The following is an 18123-nucleotide window of genomic DNA, read 5'->3' as shown; positions in this document are numbered from 1 at the left end:
ACTCTACATACGATCGTATAGATGTAACATAGTTATATATTTATTTGTAGATTTAATACAAAGAAGTAACTAAATAATTCTATTTATTATTTCTATTACTCAATGGAGTATAAATTTAATCACTGACTAAATTCAGCTTGTTTTTCTTTAATAGAATACGCTCAATTTTGTGAGTAATTAGATGTAAAATTATGCACGTGTATATGCTAATTATATGCTAATTCTAATAATAACTTTAAACTTCGTATATATTTCAAATCTCTTCAAATGTAAATTTAACTTATGTATATAAAAACGAACCTTTCATAGATCAATTATTTAATTTCATTTAATTGTACACACGTACATTTATTATTTATATTTGATAAATTATTGTGACTAAAAAATTTAAATATATGTATATTAGCAATAAACATACATATATATAACATATGTTGTTAGCAAAGAGTAGGGATTATCCTATTCTTTGCTATTAATACAATGACAGTTTAATAACATTAATAGAATACATATATATATGTTTATATAAAGTCATTAAAAAATTTCATCACATAGAATAAAAAATAAAATTAATATATCTATTTGTAAATTTTTAATCTTAAAATTGGCGCAATTCCTCAAGAAATATTTGAAAGTTAATCAATTGATTTTATTTCCTCTAATTATAATTACATTAATTTCTTAATTTTGAATTAAAATTACAATTTATAATTGCTATAAAATTTATAAGTGTATTTAATGTGAATATATTTTCTATTTTTATAAGCCATATGTATATTTTCACATATTATTTGATTCACGTATTGTGCAAATAAAACGTGTAATTGATAACCTCATTTAATGAATGGAATATATTTTTATTTAATTCAAAATACAATAACTCCACAAGTCAAACAGAGACTTAAAGGTAAATAGCAACTTTTTAAAATAATACAATTAGTATTTATATAAAGAATAAATTGTTTTCTACGTTTTCATAAATTATTATAAAATAGATGTGTTTATCTGATCTTATTCTTTGTAAAGGCAATTATTTACGTGTATAAATACTTTGGTATTTTAAAATAATGTAAGTTTATAGAAATAAATTCAAAACTTAATGATATAAAAATGTTGTAAATCTTATAATAATCTAGTTTATTAAATAGTTTATTTGATGTTACTATTTTTATATTTACTCTAATTGATTTTCTCGGATAACGATAATAATATTTTAGTTTACTGGAATTTTGTATTGTAAAAACATTATTTCTATAAAGCATTGTATTATTATGTTTATTCATGCCTTATTTAAAAAATCAAAATATTTATATTCTTACTATACATATAGCATAGGTGAAAAACATATGCTATTATAAATAATTATGATAGTAGAAATATATATAGCAAAATATTTATACATTTTAATAGTTGTCATTAGTAGTTAGTTATATGCGATATTTGGATATATTGATACTTTATTTATATTGCTCTATATTTTTGGAGTATATAAAATAAAAATTGAAACAAATGGGGTAATTAGAAATTCTTTATAGGGCATCATAATATTGGGAGATTATGTATAGTCATATAAATGATTAAACATCAGTATTTAGCTACATTAATCAAACAATACAGTTGGGTACAATATTGTTTTTATACTAAAATGTCTTCTTTGCTGGTTCCTCTGGAATCAGTACGAGGAATGAAATGTTTGGACCGTACTGCATTTACAACCACTGTGGAATTACCATTTTTAAAAACTCGTAGCGCAGCACTATCAAAAATAATACCTATTGTAAAAAAATATCTATTTAAAGTAAGAAACTTTAAACCAGTTCAAAGTGCAGATAATGAAACTATTATATATTTGGATCCCAAGTTAATAAAAACAATTGAAGAGTTTGTAGAAAGTGAAAAGAATCAGTTATTAGGAATGTATGAACAGTTTGGAACAACAAAAATAACTTTAAAATATGATAACTGGCAATCCTATCAGATATTAAGGGGTATTTTACCTGAGGAAATTGAGGTTCCAACTTCATATAGCATAGTTGGCCATATTTTGCATTTAAATCTGCGTGATGCACATTTACCATACAAAGCTATTATTGGCCAAGTTTATCTTGATATGGTTCCAAATGTTCGAACTGTTTTGAACAAAATAGATATGATTGATACAACTTTTAGAAATTTTACTATGGAAATTCTTGCAGGCGATAAAAATACTATTACGACAGTAAAAGAGAATGGCCATACGTATGAATTAGATTTTTCTAAGGTTTATTGGAATCCTCGATTAAGTACAGAACATCAAAATGTAGTTAAATATATGAAACCTAATGATGTTTTATATGATGTATTTGCTGGAGTTGGACCATTTGCTATTCCTGCTGCTCATAAAGGAATTAAAGTATTTGCGAATGATTTAAATCCGGAATCTTATAAATGGCTACAGAAAAATATCATCATTAATAAAGTTAAAAAAAATACACAATGTTTTAATATAGATGGTAGAGATTTTTTAAAAACCATTTTTAAGGCTGATATTTTAAACAGGCGAGCTACTAATAAAGTTGGTATGGAACATATAGTAATGAATTTACCAGCACTTGCTGTTGAATTCTTGGATGTATTTTTTGATTCATTTAGTGAAAATGAGATTAAGCAAATGTGTTGTTGGCCACCAACTGTTCACTTATATTGTTTTATAAAAACAAATAAAGGAGAAGATGCTTGTAAACTGGGACAATTGTTGGTAGAACAGAAACTTGGTTGTACATTGAGTCCTGATTCTTTAATTGATTTACATTTTGTCAGAAATGTATCTTTAAACAAAGATATGATACGTGTATCATTTTTATTAACTGAAAATATATTAAAAGGCGAGGCGCCAGCAATGAAGAAATTAAAGATGGAAAATAATTTTGATGTACTTGCAAGTGATAATATTACAGAGAATAATGGGAAAGAACAAAGGATTCCAAAAAAAGCAAACGAAGAAAAATGTGTTTAAAGTAGCAACAGTTCGTGGTGATAGGCTGAAGGTGAAAGCACAAAAAGTGTTAACTAATTTAAAAAAGGTAAGTGAATTCTTAGAAAAAATATAAATCATAATATATTTAAATATTAATAATAAACTACATATATATATATACTTTATGGACAAACATATGTATATAATAATATACAGTTTATTACATGAGTTTTCTTCATTTTAATAGTTGGATTTGAAAAAAGATAAAGCAAGTAAAGGAAATAAGGATAAAGCAGCACAAATTGATAAACAACTTGAGGAATTACGTAAGGAAGTATGTCAGTCCAAACCAAAAATGAAAGTAACTAATACAAAGCAAGGAGAAAGGAAGAAAATGCAGAATGCAGCACCAATACAAACAGATGCAACAACTTCCTTGGTGGAGAAAATGCAAATTTGATAAACATACAACTTAGTTGAACATACATATTTAGAACATTAATGTAATATAATGTACTTTAATAATAAAACTGCTCAATAATATTTGTTTGTTTTATACATTGTAGCAAAATTATTGTACATAATATATTATGTAAGATTTTATTGGATAATTTTGTATTGTAATAAAAATAATTGAAAATACAAACGTAGTAGTCTAATAGCTTATTTCTTATCACCCAATTTTTATCTCACTTATCTAAACATAAATATGTGAAGGAGTATTATAGTATACTGAAATTTCGTTTATTTAATGATAACTTAATTTTGGTCTTAATACTAAAAGAAGAACTTTTAAAATCTAGTCGATATTCTTCACAGTTACTTATGTGAATGTATTTTAATGTGCACAGGAAACTATTCATGATGGAGAGTGTCTGTACTGCTGGTTTGATTATAATAGGAGATGAAATTCTACGTGGCCAAATTATAGATACAAATACATCATATCTGGCGAAAAGATTACGTGCTTGTGGTATTAAACTTCAAAAAATAACAGTGATTCCTGATGTTGTGTGTATTACATTATTAGAATCTTTGTATTAAATTTTAGCTCCAGTTATTTAGTTAGTTAATTATTTATTATATTTAATTGTCATTTTAAAAATGTTAAAGCATTATAGTTCAATATATTTTGTTTATTTTATTTTCAACTATAATAAAATTAGAAAAGTAATAAATTTTCATTTTATATTTTTTCTATTAAAATATAGATAATAATAATTTAATTAGTAATAATAAATTTTTGTAAATATGTATTGTGTACGTATATGTATATTTTTATTAAAATCTAAATTCTCACTATGTGTAATGTAGCCTTTTGTCTTAGGTAGATGAAATTGCAAAGACCGTACTTGAAGCTTCAAAAGAATATTCTGTTGTATTTACATCTGGTGGTGTTGGACCTACACATGATGACGTAACATACGAAGCAGTAGCCAAAGGTTTAGGATTGAAATTTGAACAAAATGGGGAATTAGTTGATATTTGTTTAAATCTGTTTCCTAACAATAATGATAAAGAAACTCAACGTCTTACTATCGTACCAACACCCTGTGAGCTTATTCATATTTATTCACCAAGTAAGTAAATTCTAACATAAAAAAATTCTTATGTTATCATCCAAAACAGTAATTAATAAAAAGTAATGTTTTTAAATCATTGTAAATATAAAAAAAATTACATTGATCATAAGTTAATATATTTATATATAAATAAATTAACAGAATGTGATTAATAAAATTAATTATATAAAATCATTTTCAGAAAAATATGCTATCATAAAAGCAAAGAATGTGTATATGCTGCCAGGTTCTCCAACATTTTTTGAGGTAGCTGTTGATGTAATCATACCTCAATTAAAAGGAGATATTCCTTTACACTTTGAAGAAATAGATATTAATTTAAATGAATTATCAATAGTAAGAATTTTGGATGAACATGCAGAATATTGGAAAGATAAAGTTAATATTGGTAGTTATCCACAAAGAACACCCGAATGTTTTACAAAAATTACATTAGAGGGGAGAAAAGAAGACGTTCTGGAAGCAAAAGGAAAACTTTTATACTCGTTACCAATACAAAAAATTAGAAATCTAAAAAATGGATTTAGTTATTATCATGCAAAAACTGTACTTGAAGATATTGAAAATGAAGTACATATAAAATATGCCGTGGATATTTTAGAACAGTGTTATAAGACGTGAGTATTATAGATTAAGTACTTAATAATGTGATGTATATTGAAAAAAAGTGTCTATAAGTAAAAGTAAATTTAACATATTTTTATCTCATACATATACATTTTTAAGATATAAGCCAGAAGAAGTTTTTGTAAGCTTTAATGGAGGGAAGGATTGCACAGTAGTTTTACACCTAGCTGCCTGTGTTGCAAAATTACAAAATATTTCGCCATTATTATGTTTATATGTAACAGCAGAACCATTTCCAGAAGTAAGTTTAAATTAGAAATTACTAAATATGATCCTAACTTATTTAAGAATAAGATCATATTATTGAAAGTAAAGATCTAGATTTCCACAAGATTCAAATTAGATTCTAATTCAGTCATAAATAGAAGCAAAAGATATTAAATTCTTTTATCCTATTGAAGTCTTGTATATCTTATTATTTCTTTTAAAATTATATAGGTTCCTAAAAAATGATTTTGTAATCATAAATCTATAGAAAATATTTTACATAGCACAATTATATATTCTTATATACCTTTAGTATACATATATATTTTGCAATAATCTAAAATATGTTTAAATATTTTAAGGTGGATTCGTTTGTAGAAAGAGCGGCTCAGTACTACGGTTTAGAGCTAATAAAGAAGAAATGTCCTTTGCGAGATGCATTATGTTCATTATTAAATGAAAAAACAAATCTAAAAGCAAGCCTTATGGGAATGAGGAGAGGTGATCCTGGCACACAAAATCTAGAAGTCTTTAAGCCAACTGACTCAACCTGGCCAAATCTAATTCGCGTAAATCCGATCTTGAAATGGTCGTACGATCAAGTGTGGAAATTTTTGTTGAAACACAATGTACCTTATTGTCCATTATATGATGAAGGATATACGAGTTTAGGTACAAAATCAACAACAGTACCGAATCCACGATTAAAAGATCCTGATAATCCATCATCGTATCTTCCAGCATATACTTTAACTGATGAGTCTGCAGAAAGACAAGGCAGAGTATAGCTATAAAACACAGTATAGCTACAAAAGCATACACAATTTTACAGTATTTTTGTAAACTTTATGCAGCTTGAAAGGTTATTGTAACTTATTTTAAAAAGACAAACTATATTTATATCTCGTGTGATATGAGGTATTTTAATCAATTAGGACATTCTATTACATGATTTTAAAAATATACAATTCATAAATTAAGTATTTAATGCTTTTAATTATGATCTTTTAATTGCGACACATCATAATATTTGTATGAAAGTATTAAAATGAATAAATATGTAATTAAATTAATTTAAGATCATTTAACTATAATTATTATATGCTTGATAAAAATGTATTAGTACATACACGCATAAATTTAGGGAATAAAGTGGTTTTAAGGAATAAATTTTAAATTACGAAGAACCGATCTTATTATTTCTAATTAAATCTCCCTCCTAAATCAAGAAAAAGAAATCCATCTTCTTAGGCTTTCGTTTATTCGTTTAAATGGGATAGTAACTTATGGGACACTATAAAATAAGTAAAACATTTTTTGATTTACTAAATCCCTTATTAAGACAATATAACACCAACAAGTGCGCTAAAAGGCCGATGAAAGTCATCTCAAGCTATCTGAAATAATAAAGAGATTTTCAAAGAGCGTGCACGAGAGTGATACGAAACGGAGGAGACAGTAAGCTCATAATTCGCTTAAAAAAGAAAAGAAAAAAAGAAAAAGAAAAGGGAAAGGCACGATATAAAACGAATAACGTGTTAAGTTCAAAGGAGCATCCACCTATGATAAAATCGAAATTTCGACTGACGATTAGTATGACTAACTTCTATGACGTCGACACACATTCCTGCTGACCCAGAGCAACTAGGGGATAATCCCCGGCTGATCCTCATACGAAGCCAGCAAAGCCAACGGGTTAAGGTTTCGTCGATTCGAGGGGGTAGAAGAAATGGTATAAAACTGCTGCCTGATCAGCGGTATCAAGGAGAGGGGCTGGCAGACGGAGTGACCAACATGTACAACGACACTATTCATTGGGAGGCAAGATACCTACCAGCAGGACCACCACGTTTGCTGGGATGGAATGTTCCTGCCGAAGAATTAGTCCATATACCGGAACATTGGCTGGTCCATCCCGAGCCGAACCCCTCCCTTCATTATCTATTAGCCCTCTTGTATATCCTTTTTACTTTCCTTGCTTTACTTGGCAATGGCTTGGTAATATGGATATTTTGCGCGTAAGTTATTTTCTTTGTCAATAAGACTCATCGCCTTATCATTATTGTTCTTCTATCATATAACATTTCTTGTCATCGTTACGGTAAAAATATCTAATTATCTAAATGTCTAATTACAAAAGTCTTATAATATCGCACATGTATTTCATAAGTAGATTACGGATTTTTCTGCAATTTCATATTTTTATTAACGATAACTAGAGAGATGATATCTGTTTATTTCTCTCGTCAAGTGTTATAACAAGTGTTATACTCCACCTTGAGAATACTTTTCATATCTTTGCATATTATGTTCATTTTGTATATTTTTGTATTCTCAAATATCTCATAAAAAATATTTAAAAGTGTCACGGTTGAAAATAAGTCAATGTTATGTTAGAAGAGCATGAAAAGTGTCAAGTTAAATAGAAATTTCAAGGGTTGAAAGTAAAATCATTTTTATCATTTGACCGCTGTTTCCCAGAGTTCTTTTTCTTTTTAGCAACATTACGTTGCATGTAAATGGTACACAGTTTTGTAAGCTTGCAAATAGTTCTTCGTCTCTCTTGAAAAGCTTGTCGCTTTTGAAATACACGCGCGATATTATTTATAACACTGTAATGCGTGAAAATGCGTAAATTAAATCGAGTCTCGTTTTTTCAAGTGCCAAATCATTAAGGACGCCTTCGAACATGTTCGTTGTGAATCTAGCGATTTGCGATTTCTTTATGATGATCAAGACGCCTATCTTCATATACAATTCCTTTAACACCGGTTTTGCTTTGGGACATTTAGGATGTCAAATATTCGCGGTCATCGGCTCCCTAAGCGGAATTGGGGCCGCGATAACGAATGCAGCTATAGCATACGACAGATATAGGTATGATTCTTCATTTACTTTTAGATGAACAAAATTTGACTGACAAACTTGCTAATGTACATTAGTCCTATACTGTATACAACTTCATAAGAGAACAAAGAAGTTAGTTAGAAGTTAACAGTGTAAGCATTATTTCTAGACTTTGGACGCTTCTAAAAAGTTTCATATAAGAGAAAAGAATTTATTTTAAAAAGGGAAAAAAATTATTTTATTTAGCGACTTGTTTTTGATTTTAGCGGATGCCCATGACGCTAATAGGAAATATTACAATCTATAAAGTTACAATAGAACCTACAGCAAAAGAGACCTAAGAATAAAAAAAGTTATTAAGGTTTTACAGTAATTGCATAGAAAAGTAATTATTTACAGCCTTGATCAACGTATGTTTTATAAATTACCGTATGCTATATGACTTCTGCAGCAACCCATAACTGCATAAAAATCTACACTCCGATTATTTCATACGTTCGTACGAGAATAATCTGTATTTTCACGACGATCTTATTTCCCATCTCCACCGTTGAACGTTAATTTCCCAGTATTTGACACAAATTAGTTAGTTAGAAAATGTTACACGTTTGAAAAGAACGATTTCGAGTGTCCTTCTATTCTATTCTGAAATAAATAAATAACAAAAATTTCTTTCTAGTACAATTGCAAGACCGTTGGATGGCAAGCTATCTCGTGGACAAGTGATCTTGTTTATCGTCTTAATTTGGACGTACACCATACCATGGGCGTTGATGCCTGTAATGGGAGTATGGGGACGTTTTGTACCGGAAGGCTTTCTTACCAGTTGCAGTTTCGACTATCTGACCGATTCTAATGAAATACGAACATTTGTTGCTGTCATATTTACTTTCTCCTACTGCATTCCAATGATGCTTATAATTTACTACTATTCTCAGATTGTTAGCCATGTCGTAAATCACGAGAAAGCGCTTCGAGAACAGGCAAAGAAGATGAACGTGGACAGTTTACGGAGTAACGCGAACACAAATTCTCAAAGCGCTGAGATACGTATAGCAAAGGTATTTAAATAAAGGCATTACGTTGTTTCACTTTTATTAACACATTAACTGCCACGCGAATTTTATGTATTTTGGCCTGAGAGTTTACGTTATATTTTTCAATTTTTGTAAAATATTATTATCGTATTTGCACGGTTTTTACTCACGGCGTTGTCTAAATTTTTACTCCGTGAAATCAATCTTGCTTTAATTATTCTAAAAAGTTTAGTTACGTGGGTGACACCGATGACCATCGTGGCAGTCAACGTGTCGAACGATATCACTACAATGTTTATACTCTCTGCCAATTTCTTTTGTCAGATATGACACTTTTTAAATAACTTTCTCCGATGCTTTTAACAATTTCAGTTCAGTTCTTTTAACAATTTCGTTGTGACTAGTATCGATCGATCATGGTTGCTGTAAAGCTCCATCAAAATAGTTCAATGTTATATGACCATATTACGTAATTGGTTTATAATATAATCGATAGATTCGATGCGACGCGAAACGTAGAAAAAGGAAAAGAGGATTATATTATCACGTGAGGTTTGACTGTATGAACGAAAAATAACAGGTAGTGGAGAATATAAGGGAACTTCTATCGTATGAATTCTGATTAATCTAAACTGTTTGTCCCCTCGCAAGCTCAGGGGAATTTTATTGTATCCATTCGAAAAAATCCTGTGCACAAAATTTCTTCTTTCCTTACTTAAGTAGCTTAAACATGCATATGTATGTAATACGATATATGACGAAAGAAACAATAGAGAAAAGCGAAAACAAGAAAGAAGAAAGGAGACTAGGAAGAGCAAACGTGGTTTTGTTTCATCAATTTAGCGATCATCCTATTATATACCAATGATTGATATTGATCATATTTAAGGACAAATTCAGAGGAGAAATCCTCGTGTTTGAACTATCGTAAATTATTTTATAAATATACAATCGCTTTGACGAAATAATAGTTATTTTCTGTTTGTTTGGCTGTGTTGTAGACGTTAGAGGCTCGTAACTATTGCTATTTTAATTTTGTATTAACTATACTCGCTTAACGCTTAGTGTAACCGGTTAATTTATGTGTCCGAAGGCTGCCATTACGATTTGCTTTCTATTCGTCCTCTCGTGGACTCCGTATGGCGTGATGGCAATGATCGGTGCGTTTGGCAATAAAGCACTGTTAACACCTGGTGTCACGATGATACCTGCGTGCACATGTAAAGGTGTTGCTTGTTTGGACCCATACGTATACGCTATAAGCCATCCGAGATACAGGTAAACTCTTTTAAGAAACTACAAAAGTAAATATTTCAGATCTAGATATTAACTATAGTATAAATTATAATTCATCTATGTTATAATTCTTTTTATACATTTTAAATAAAATAACAATTTCAGTAGCTCTTTTAGCAAATCATAGTTTTCATATATCTTCGTGTTTACAAATTCTTTCCATTTTCTAATCTTCCCTCGGTCATTTATTATATTAAATTATGTCTCGATGTTAGCCGCACGTACAGGAAAGAATCTGTGAAATGTACGAGCAGGATGAAATAAAATATATTCGTTTCAATGTTTGAATAGATTGGAACTGCAAAAACGACTACCGTGGCTGGAGCTACAAGAGAAGCCGATATCCGACTCGCAAAGCACCACAACCGAGACAGTAAATACACCACCGGCCTCCAGTTAAGTTACCATCGAAACTTCTCTTCTTCGAGAACAAAAGATAGCAATGTATTCGGCCCTTGCTCGATACTTTGTTCCCACCCTGTTGAACATACGCGGTTCTTGTATAGCGAAAGCAATAAAGTAATTTCCTTGCATAAGTAATAATCGTCCTCAATGTAATTTACATATACGAATGTACATACATATTACATTATATACGCATACATACATATATATATATATGTATATATATTTCTTTTTTCGCAAGAGAAAATGAAAAAAAAAAAAAAATATAAACTGACATGGTTTAAAAATGAACAATAAGACGAATAAATAAATTGAACTAAGGATAGGGATTACGGATTTCTTCTTACGATCAGAATTTTCATGTTGGTGTTGGTATACGATTAATAAAAAAATACTCCTAAGTAAGGAACAAAAACTGGCAAATTACAACTTTATTCATTTTGTTACATACTACTCGCCTTATAGCTACGCGACTCTAGGCCTTAGAGATTCGAAAATAAAAGAATGTACGTGACCAATCGACTAAATCCGATTAACTTTGCGCTCGTCGATGTTTAGGTCGATATTATGATAATGAATTTTTCATATAACTGCATTGTATAATTGAGAATTGACTGTTATGTGCTGTACAATTGGTATCGTTAGTAGCTGTTTCATGGATCGAATAGACAGACAGACTTGATCTGTCGATATTGTGGCTTGAGGCGTAGACGAAAAATTGTTGTCGATTTAGGAAATGTTTGAAATTTCGGTATTATCCTCTTGTAAATATATATTAATCGAACCTTTATAATTCCTCGATTATTCGATAAAAAAGTGGATAAAAAGTTATCTTGCATTGTTTACGTTTTACAATATCTTATATCAATTTGCGAAAGCGTTACGCCTCGGTCGTCAGACTTATTCCATTAAATTAAGCCTTAATACGAAGTATTACAAATTTCGAAACGTGAAACGAAAAGTGAAAAAACGGAGAAAAGAAAAATGTCTTTTTCTTGCCGTACTGCTCTCGTATATCGCTCAAGATCTACGCAACTGTGCAGCCGTTTCAAGTCTCTTTCATACTATTTTTTTTTTCTTTTTCTCTTTTTTGTAATCTGGTCAACTTGTCTCGTTGCCACCGCGTGTCTATGGTGTGGCCTTCCCTTTTGTACTATGTCGATGCTAATTCTTCTAAGATATAATTACAACAATAAATAATAAATCCACGTTCTGTACACCTTTCCTAGGAACTTTCTACTTCCAGCTATGTTAATTCACAGAAGACATTGATTTACTCAGAAACTCCAAGCGATTACAAGGTATCGAGATCCAACTTCGAATAACAAGTACATAAAACAAGTTTGTTCGTAATTCTTAGAAAAAACGAGAAATCCCTTAAAGTCGGATACGATGATCATATCTCTCTCTCTCTCTCTCTCTCATAAATAAATATATCGCGGTAACAATGTGGAACGGTAAATGTATTTTACGTATTACACGCACAACGATTATCGCGTAATACAAGTTATTATCGCTAAAGATCACGGTTCGAATAGCTTACGTTATTTCTTGACGAAGACGAAAGTTTCACGTGAAAAAATGTGAAATCAGATGGATCTATTCGGATGGTTTGAAATGCTTCTTTCATGAGAAGCATCTTCATATACGTATTCGAAAACAATTATAAATATATTAAAAAATAGTCGAGGCGTGAACTTCGGACCATCGGCATAACAAAGATCCCCAAATAGACGCGTCTATGGGGAATATTAACCATTCTTTTCTTTTTTCCTTTTCCCCCCCAGTTAATTTGCAACTGTACAATTACTTTGTTTCCCTACATCTACGATAACAATGAATAGAAATGCCATTATAGAGATATGTATTTTTACTGACGGCTCGTCTAAAAATCTAAGAGAGAACGTCTTTCTTTCTTTGACCAAATTACAGCGAGATTCGAACGGGAGATTTCTCATTTGTCTCGCTTCTCCCGATTAAAATTAAAGGAAGCATAAACGAAAAAAGAAAAAGAAAGTAAAGATCGGAACGGTCGCTAATTATAGCGAAACAGAGGCGTCCGAATTTTTTTTTTTTTTTGGAGGGGAGAACGCGTCTTTGTTACTTTGACTAAATTACAGCGAGATTCGAACGGAAGATTTCCTACTTATTTCGCTTCTCCCTGTTAGAACGAAAGGCAACAAAATAGAGAACGATCACCATTAGTAGGAAAAATGAGGCGATCGAATGTTTTGAGCACGCGTCGTAATTACACTCGTAAATAATGCGCGTTGCAATGTTACATGATGTTCTTCATTTTTCGGCGAAGACAATCGATTTAAAATTTCTTTTCGTCGCGTTCGATGACGATGGTGTAAAAGTTTCTTGGAAAACTTTGATTGTTACCGCGGCTAGACATCGGTACCTGGATATAACACAGACGATACTTGCGCTCTGGCTATTCTCTACATGAGCATGTTAACACGTTTCATCATTTTTATTTCTTTTTTCATTTTTGATTTAACATCTATAACATACGCGAAAAGTACACTTTTTCTTCAACTCTTAAAAACGACCGAACTGAACTCATGGTCGTGCACGTAAGCGCTTCTGGTTCCACTGCGATATTTGCGTTATATAAAGTATATACTTATATATATATGTGTGTGTGTGTGTGTGTGTGTGTGTGTGTGTGTGTGTTCTACGTGGAAAACGTGGTCAGGTAGATACAACTCTTTGGAAGTGAAGTTCCGTGTCATTTAAACGAGAATGAACATAGGAAAACCTCGGTTGAACCTCGATGCAAGTGGATTTATTTTCAAATGTATCGCAGGATGTTCCAGTAACTTCGGGTTACGTGTTATCTTCTAATTATACTATTACTCGAAACTGTACGTTTTATAAACGAGTATTTCCCTTTTTCAATTTCATTGAATAAGGAGGTCTTGGTGTATACTCTACGCAGTAGAAACGAGAACTCAAGGGAGAAGTAGGTAGAAAGCAGGATTAAAATTGATGGTTTACTGCATAAATATCGTTTGTTCATTTTTAGCGTATTCGAGAAAACCAATTTTAAAAATTCAATGGAGCTTTATCATTAAATAAGTACTCTTCGCATTGTATTTATCTTTATCGATACTATTGTAAGATTGATTGCAAATTGCGCATTGATCATTTTTAGGAACATGAAACGACAGGGGTGGATCTTGAAAATATCTCTATATACGCTAAATACAATAAGCAAAAATATTATTTCCGACAAATCTATGTAAGCAGACATGAATGTGATTTTTATACGGCATAAGGAAACAGTCAAGAACTATTTGTTGCGAATAGAAACTCTTCCACGAAAAGTGGACGTACAGTATTTACGCAGCGAGCCATCAAAGTTTTAAATACATCAATGAGCAAATTTTCATCACTTTTTCAAGTTTGTATACTAACGATATTTTTAATAATAATGGATATTTCAAAAACTACAAAGAGTTGAGCTTTCTCCGATAATTTCATTCATATCAGAAGTGAAATTCGTTATAAGATACACATAAAGTTGAGTTTAATATTAACTCAAGTTCAACAATTTCATACTGCACTGTCTTACAAAGGAACAAAGTTCTTTTTATTATTATATCGATAAGTAGTTTAGTTCAGAAGTTAATAGAAACTATTTTAGATGTTACTTTGGATGCCGAAGAAAATAATATTACAATTAGTATACAATAACTTCTTTACTTAAACTAGCATTATTCTCTGTGACATTTAAAGTACCTGCTATTATTAAGTATCATATTTCAAGTAAAACATGTTCTTTCAAGTAAAACATGATGGTTCTACTTCAAAATTTGTACCCTTTCCACTACATAATAGACTAGAAGTCTCATATATCACAATCTACAAGAGTCTTTAACGTCGTGAAATTTAAAAATAAATTTACATTTATATCCACAATAATTTTCTAAAAAAAAAGTACCACGCGATAAAATTAATAGAACACCCTGCAGATATTTTTAACTAATATACATACAAATATACACATACACACACGTGAATTGATTTATGTAAACTACTATCACAAAGTACTTAAAATACAAGTAACAATAATATTCTCTTTAAAAAGATATCATAAGAAAACTTTCAAGAATCGATTCAATAGAAAAGAAACGCGAAAATCGGAACTTTAAAAAGGGCAGTTATTAACGAGTTTTCCGACAATCTACGTTCCCACGTTTTTCCTACTATATCGTGTTTTGATTTCAACGAGGCATGTATCACATCGTGTATCTAATGCCTCCTATATATTACAACGATATATTATTATCTAATTGTACATAAGACACTCAGCAGATGAACGAACACTCGTGTCATTTCGAACAACACTGAGAGACTTTAGCGGAGTTTAGTCGAGAACGACTCGTTTCTCAAAAAAAAAAAAAAAGAAAAAGAAAAAAAAAGGATGACGAATCTCCCGACTATCATTATTTGTAGTTCGGTTGCGTGTTTTCTCATTGCTATATGTCATCGAATGCATATAGTGCTCGCGCGACACGCAAAGCTGCCCTAATTTAACCATATTAGGCGAAAGGAGGAAATAACAGGATCGTGTGACTATGTAGATTACATGTCTCATTAAATTCTCGTTTTTCTTCAGCGAGCAGGGAAAAGCATATGGCCTAAAGATTTGTTATTTGCTATCGTTATTACTATTACCGTTATTATTACTATTATCATTAGAATTATCATCATTGTTTTTGTATCTCTTGTTTTCATCGTATCATTTAATAAGCTTTGATTAACATCTTCTCCCTCGCTTCTTTTTTTAATTCTATGCAAACTGACATCTTATCCTCTTCGATATTTTATTTTTATTTTAATCATTTTTCCCTTTTTTTTTTTTTTGTCATTTGAATACCATCCTCGGAGCAATTATATTCCTTCACGCGTATATATATACTTTTCGAAATTGTGTATTCTCTACCCTTCTTTCCTTCTTTTTTTCTTTCTTTTTTCTCGAAAATATGTATTTCTTCGTGTTATACATTATCTATGTTAGTCTCTATTTTTCATATTATCGAACGTATATCACTCTCTTAAGATTATTACGCGTTTTCCCTAGACGTATTTACACGACAGGCCAAGTCGATATCGTCGACGGCGACGACGACGACGTTGACGTCGTATTCAAAACGCAGATGCACGACCGTGCGAATGTTATTACAGAAGTTAATGGCGTTACTAAAAGAGAAACACTGATGTGATCGCAGAGTGATTCATTTTCGTATCTACATATGTATACGCGGCACAGAACGGAGGATGCTACACAAAGGAGAATTACGCTACGACGAGAAACGATGTTCTTGAGGAAGACAATTCGTGTCGGTGCCTTTGCAACTATGAGTAGCCGTTTTGGCCTTTCGTTTTTCCTCTATGTTTAACTTCTTCGTTTTATGCGACCGTAATGAGCATATCAACATCGTCTGGCTGTCCTTCGACGGCTCCTCTATCCTCGTTCTCGATTTCTTTCGCTCTTCTTTGTTCTTATTCTCTGTCATTGCCTCGTCCTGCGCGCACTTCTCTTCTGAAAATTTGTTAAATGACAATTATTACGATTAAGGCGACAGGTAAACTGCGGATAGTTAAACGCGTTATAGTCTTTGTCGGCGACTTTGAGCGTTTGGGTGCGAAGCGAAATCTCGAAAATAATTTCGAAAAGCTGATTACGTGTAACGCACAGTAGCAAAGACTTCGACAAGCCTTGTAGAATTTCTTTCGATTTTCTTGCAAGCTTAGAACAGGAGAAAGAAATATTAGGCGTGGACATAAATGACTCAGAATTATTTCTAAACAATCAAATGCAGTGACTCACGAAAGTATTCAATTATACTTGTCGACACCTTCTATGAACATATTACGTGTGTTACACGAAACATTTTGCAATTTCATCAGCATTACGTCGTCCTACTATCGTCATGATTATATCGGTAAAATTTTAAACAATTCTGACAATGTATATTTGAGTTACGAGATATCCAGTACAAAGACACGTTGTATATTTTGTGATATTAAATATTATACATAATCATATCAATATATATAATATTATATACTTTGGAAAATATTTATAGACAGGCAATCATCCATAATATTAATAAGTCTCGTTGTCGGTATTCAATGGGATCATCTTTAATACTTATTACGAGCTTGTGGTGATTGTTCACACTGTATATTAACTTTTCACTAGATATATAGTCAATAAATATCTTACAATTTCTATATACACAGCTATATTTTCTATTATGCGAACATTATCAAAGCATAATAATAATTCATGATATCAAAATTTCAATACATATATCCTAACGTCATTCTATATCTAACGTCACGCGGTATCTTATCGTTATGTCAATCGAGGATCAGTTTATGTCAGTTAATAATCGTGGAGAAGCGTGATATGCGGGAAACGTCATATGCGAAAAGTATTTATAATTCCGAGAACGCAAAATTGCTGATGGAACGATCTAAAAATCTAATAACCGAACTCGCAATCAGTTAATTGCGATTTCCAATAGAACACAGTGGAATGTAATTATCTAAATATCGTTTGCTACAGTTCATAGCTTTTTGTATTGTTAGAATAATGTTTATTGTTTTCAAAGCAAAGTAAAAGCTATATTTGGTAATTACGTAGAATGGAAATTAGCATTTTCCAGTAAATCGATCAGTTTAAAGATGATGGAACCTTATAAACAGGCTGTTAATGTTTGTGCATTTATAGGAATATAATTTAAATCTGTAAAGATATAACAAAATCTTCAAAGTATTACGATACTGGTTATAAAATATTTAAAGAACAAAACAAATCTACGTTTAACTTCCATTTCTTTTATCTGCATTCGTAAGAATACGAATTTGCATGAACATCAGCAGTCTACTTCCAAGCAACGAGTTTAATTAGTTGCATATCATATTAATAGAGCAAAGACAGTTGCCATTGACAATGAGAAGTTACTTTCTTTTTTGGATATATATTCAACGTTAGCAATATTCTTGCGAACAGCCAGAATAACAGCCAGAGTGTAGGGCGTTAAAGCCATTTGGCAGGCACAGAATATTCGGGATATCCGGGGTTATTGATTAAATAGGAAGAGGAGCAGTCACTTTTGAAACTTTCTATAGGGTGGACGCGTGG

At 31.0% G+C, this 18123-nt stretch overlaps 3 protein-coding genes across 13 annotated transcripts in view; 2 read left to right on the top strand and 1 right to left on the bottom strand.

The window, feature by feature from the left end:
* The first annotated feature begins 772 nt into the window (after window positions 1–772).
* LOC122571653 (FAD synthase-like) lies at window positions 773–6553 on the top strand. 4 transcript variants are annotated; one of them, XM_043735698.1, is made up of 6 exons: window positions 773–907; window positions 3808–3929; window positions 4288–4536; window positions 4721–5156; window positions 5266–5407; window positions 5736–6553. In XM_043735698.1, the coding sequence occupies exons 2-6, from the start codon at window positions 3818–3820 to the stop codon at window positions 6159–6161; spliced, it is 1365 nt and encodes a 454-aa protein (XP_043591633.1). In that variant the 5' UTR covers window positions 773–907; window positions 3808–3817; the 3' UTR covers window positions 6162–6553. The 4 variants fall into 4 exon arrangements, 3 of the variants coding, with proteins under 3 accessions (XP_043591633.1, XP_043591632.1, XP_043591630.1); XM_043735697.1 differs by having other exon boundaries at window positions 3808–3967; window positions 4284–4536; window positions 5736–6542; XM_043735695.1 differs by lacking the exon at window positions 773–907 and having other exon boundaries at window positions 3788–3967; window positions 4284–4536; window positions 5736–6545.
* A 413-nt stretch (window positions 6554–6966) lies between these two features.
* LOC122571655 (opsin, ultraviolet-sensitive) lies at window positions 6967–11093 on the top strand. Its single transcript, XM_043735703.1, has 5 exons — window positions 6967–7391; window positions 8035–8250; window positions 8900–9281; window positions 10351–10535; window positions 10845–11093. The coding sequence occupies exons 1-5, from the start codon at window positions 6982–6984 to the stop codon at window positions 10951–10953; spliced, it is 1302 nt and encodes a 433-aa protein (XP_043591638.1). The 5' UTR covers window positions 6967–6981; the 3' UTR covers window positions 10954–11093.
* A 267-nt stretch (window positions 11094–11360) lies between these two features.
* The window catches only part of LOC122571651 (potassium voltage-gated channel protein Shab), a 70332-nt gene continuing 63569 nt past the window's right edge, over window positions 11361–18123 (bottom strand). For all 8 annotated transcript variants that reach the window (XM_043735686.1, XM_043735689.1, XM_043735690.1 and 5 more), the window contains one exon: window positions 11361–16512. In XM_043735686.1, coding sequence (XP_043591621.1) covers window positions 16271–16512 — 242 coding nt within the window. In that variant the 3' untranslated portion in view covers window positions 11361–16270. The remainder of the gene's footprint in view (window positions 16513–18123) is intronic.

This window comes from Bombus pyrosoma, linkage group LG10 (genome assembly GCF_014825855.1).
Source record: "Bombus pyrosoma isolate SC7728 linkage group LG10, ASM1482585v1, whole genome shotgun sequence".
NCBI classification, from domain to species: Eukaryota; Metazoa; Arthropoda; class Insecta; order Hymenoptera; family Apidae; genus Bombus; species Bombus pyrosoma.
This window is presented reverse-complemented; position numbering and strand designations above follow the sequence as displayed.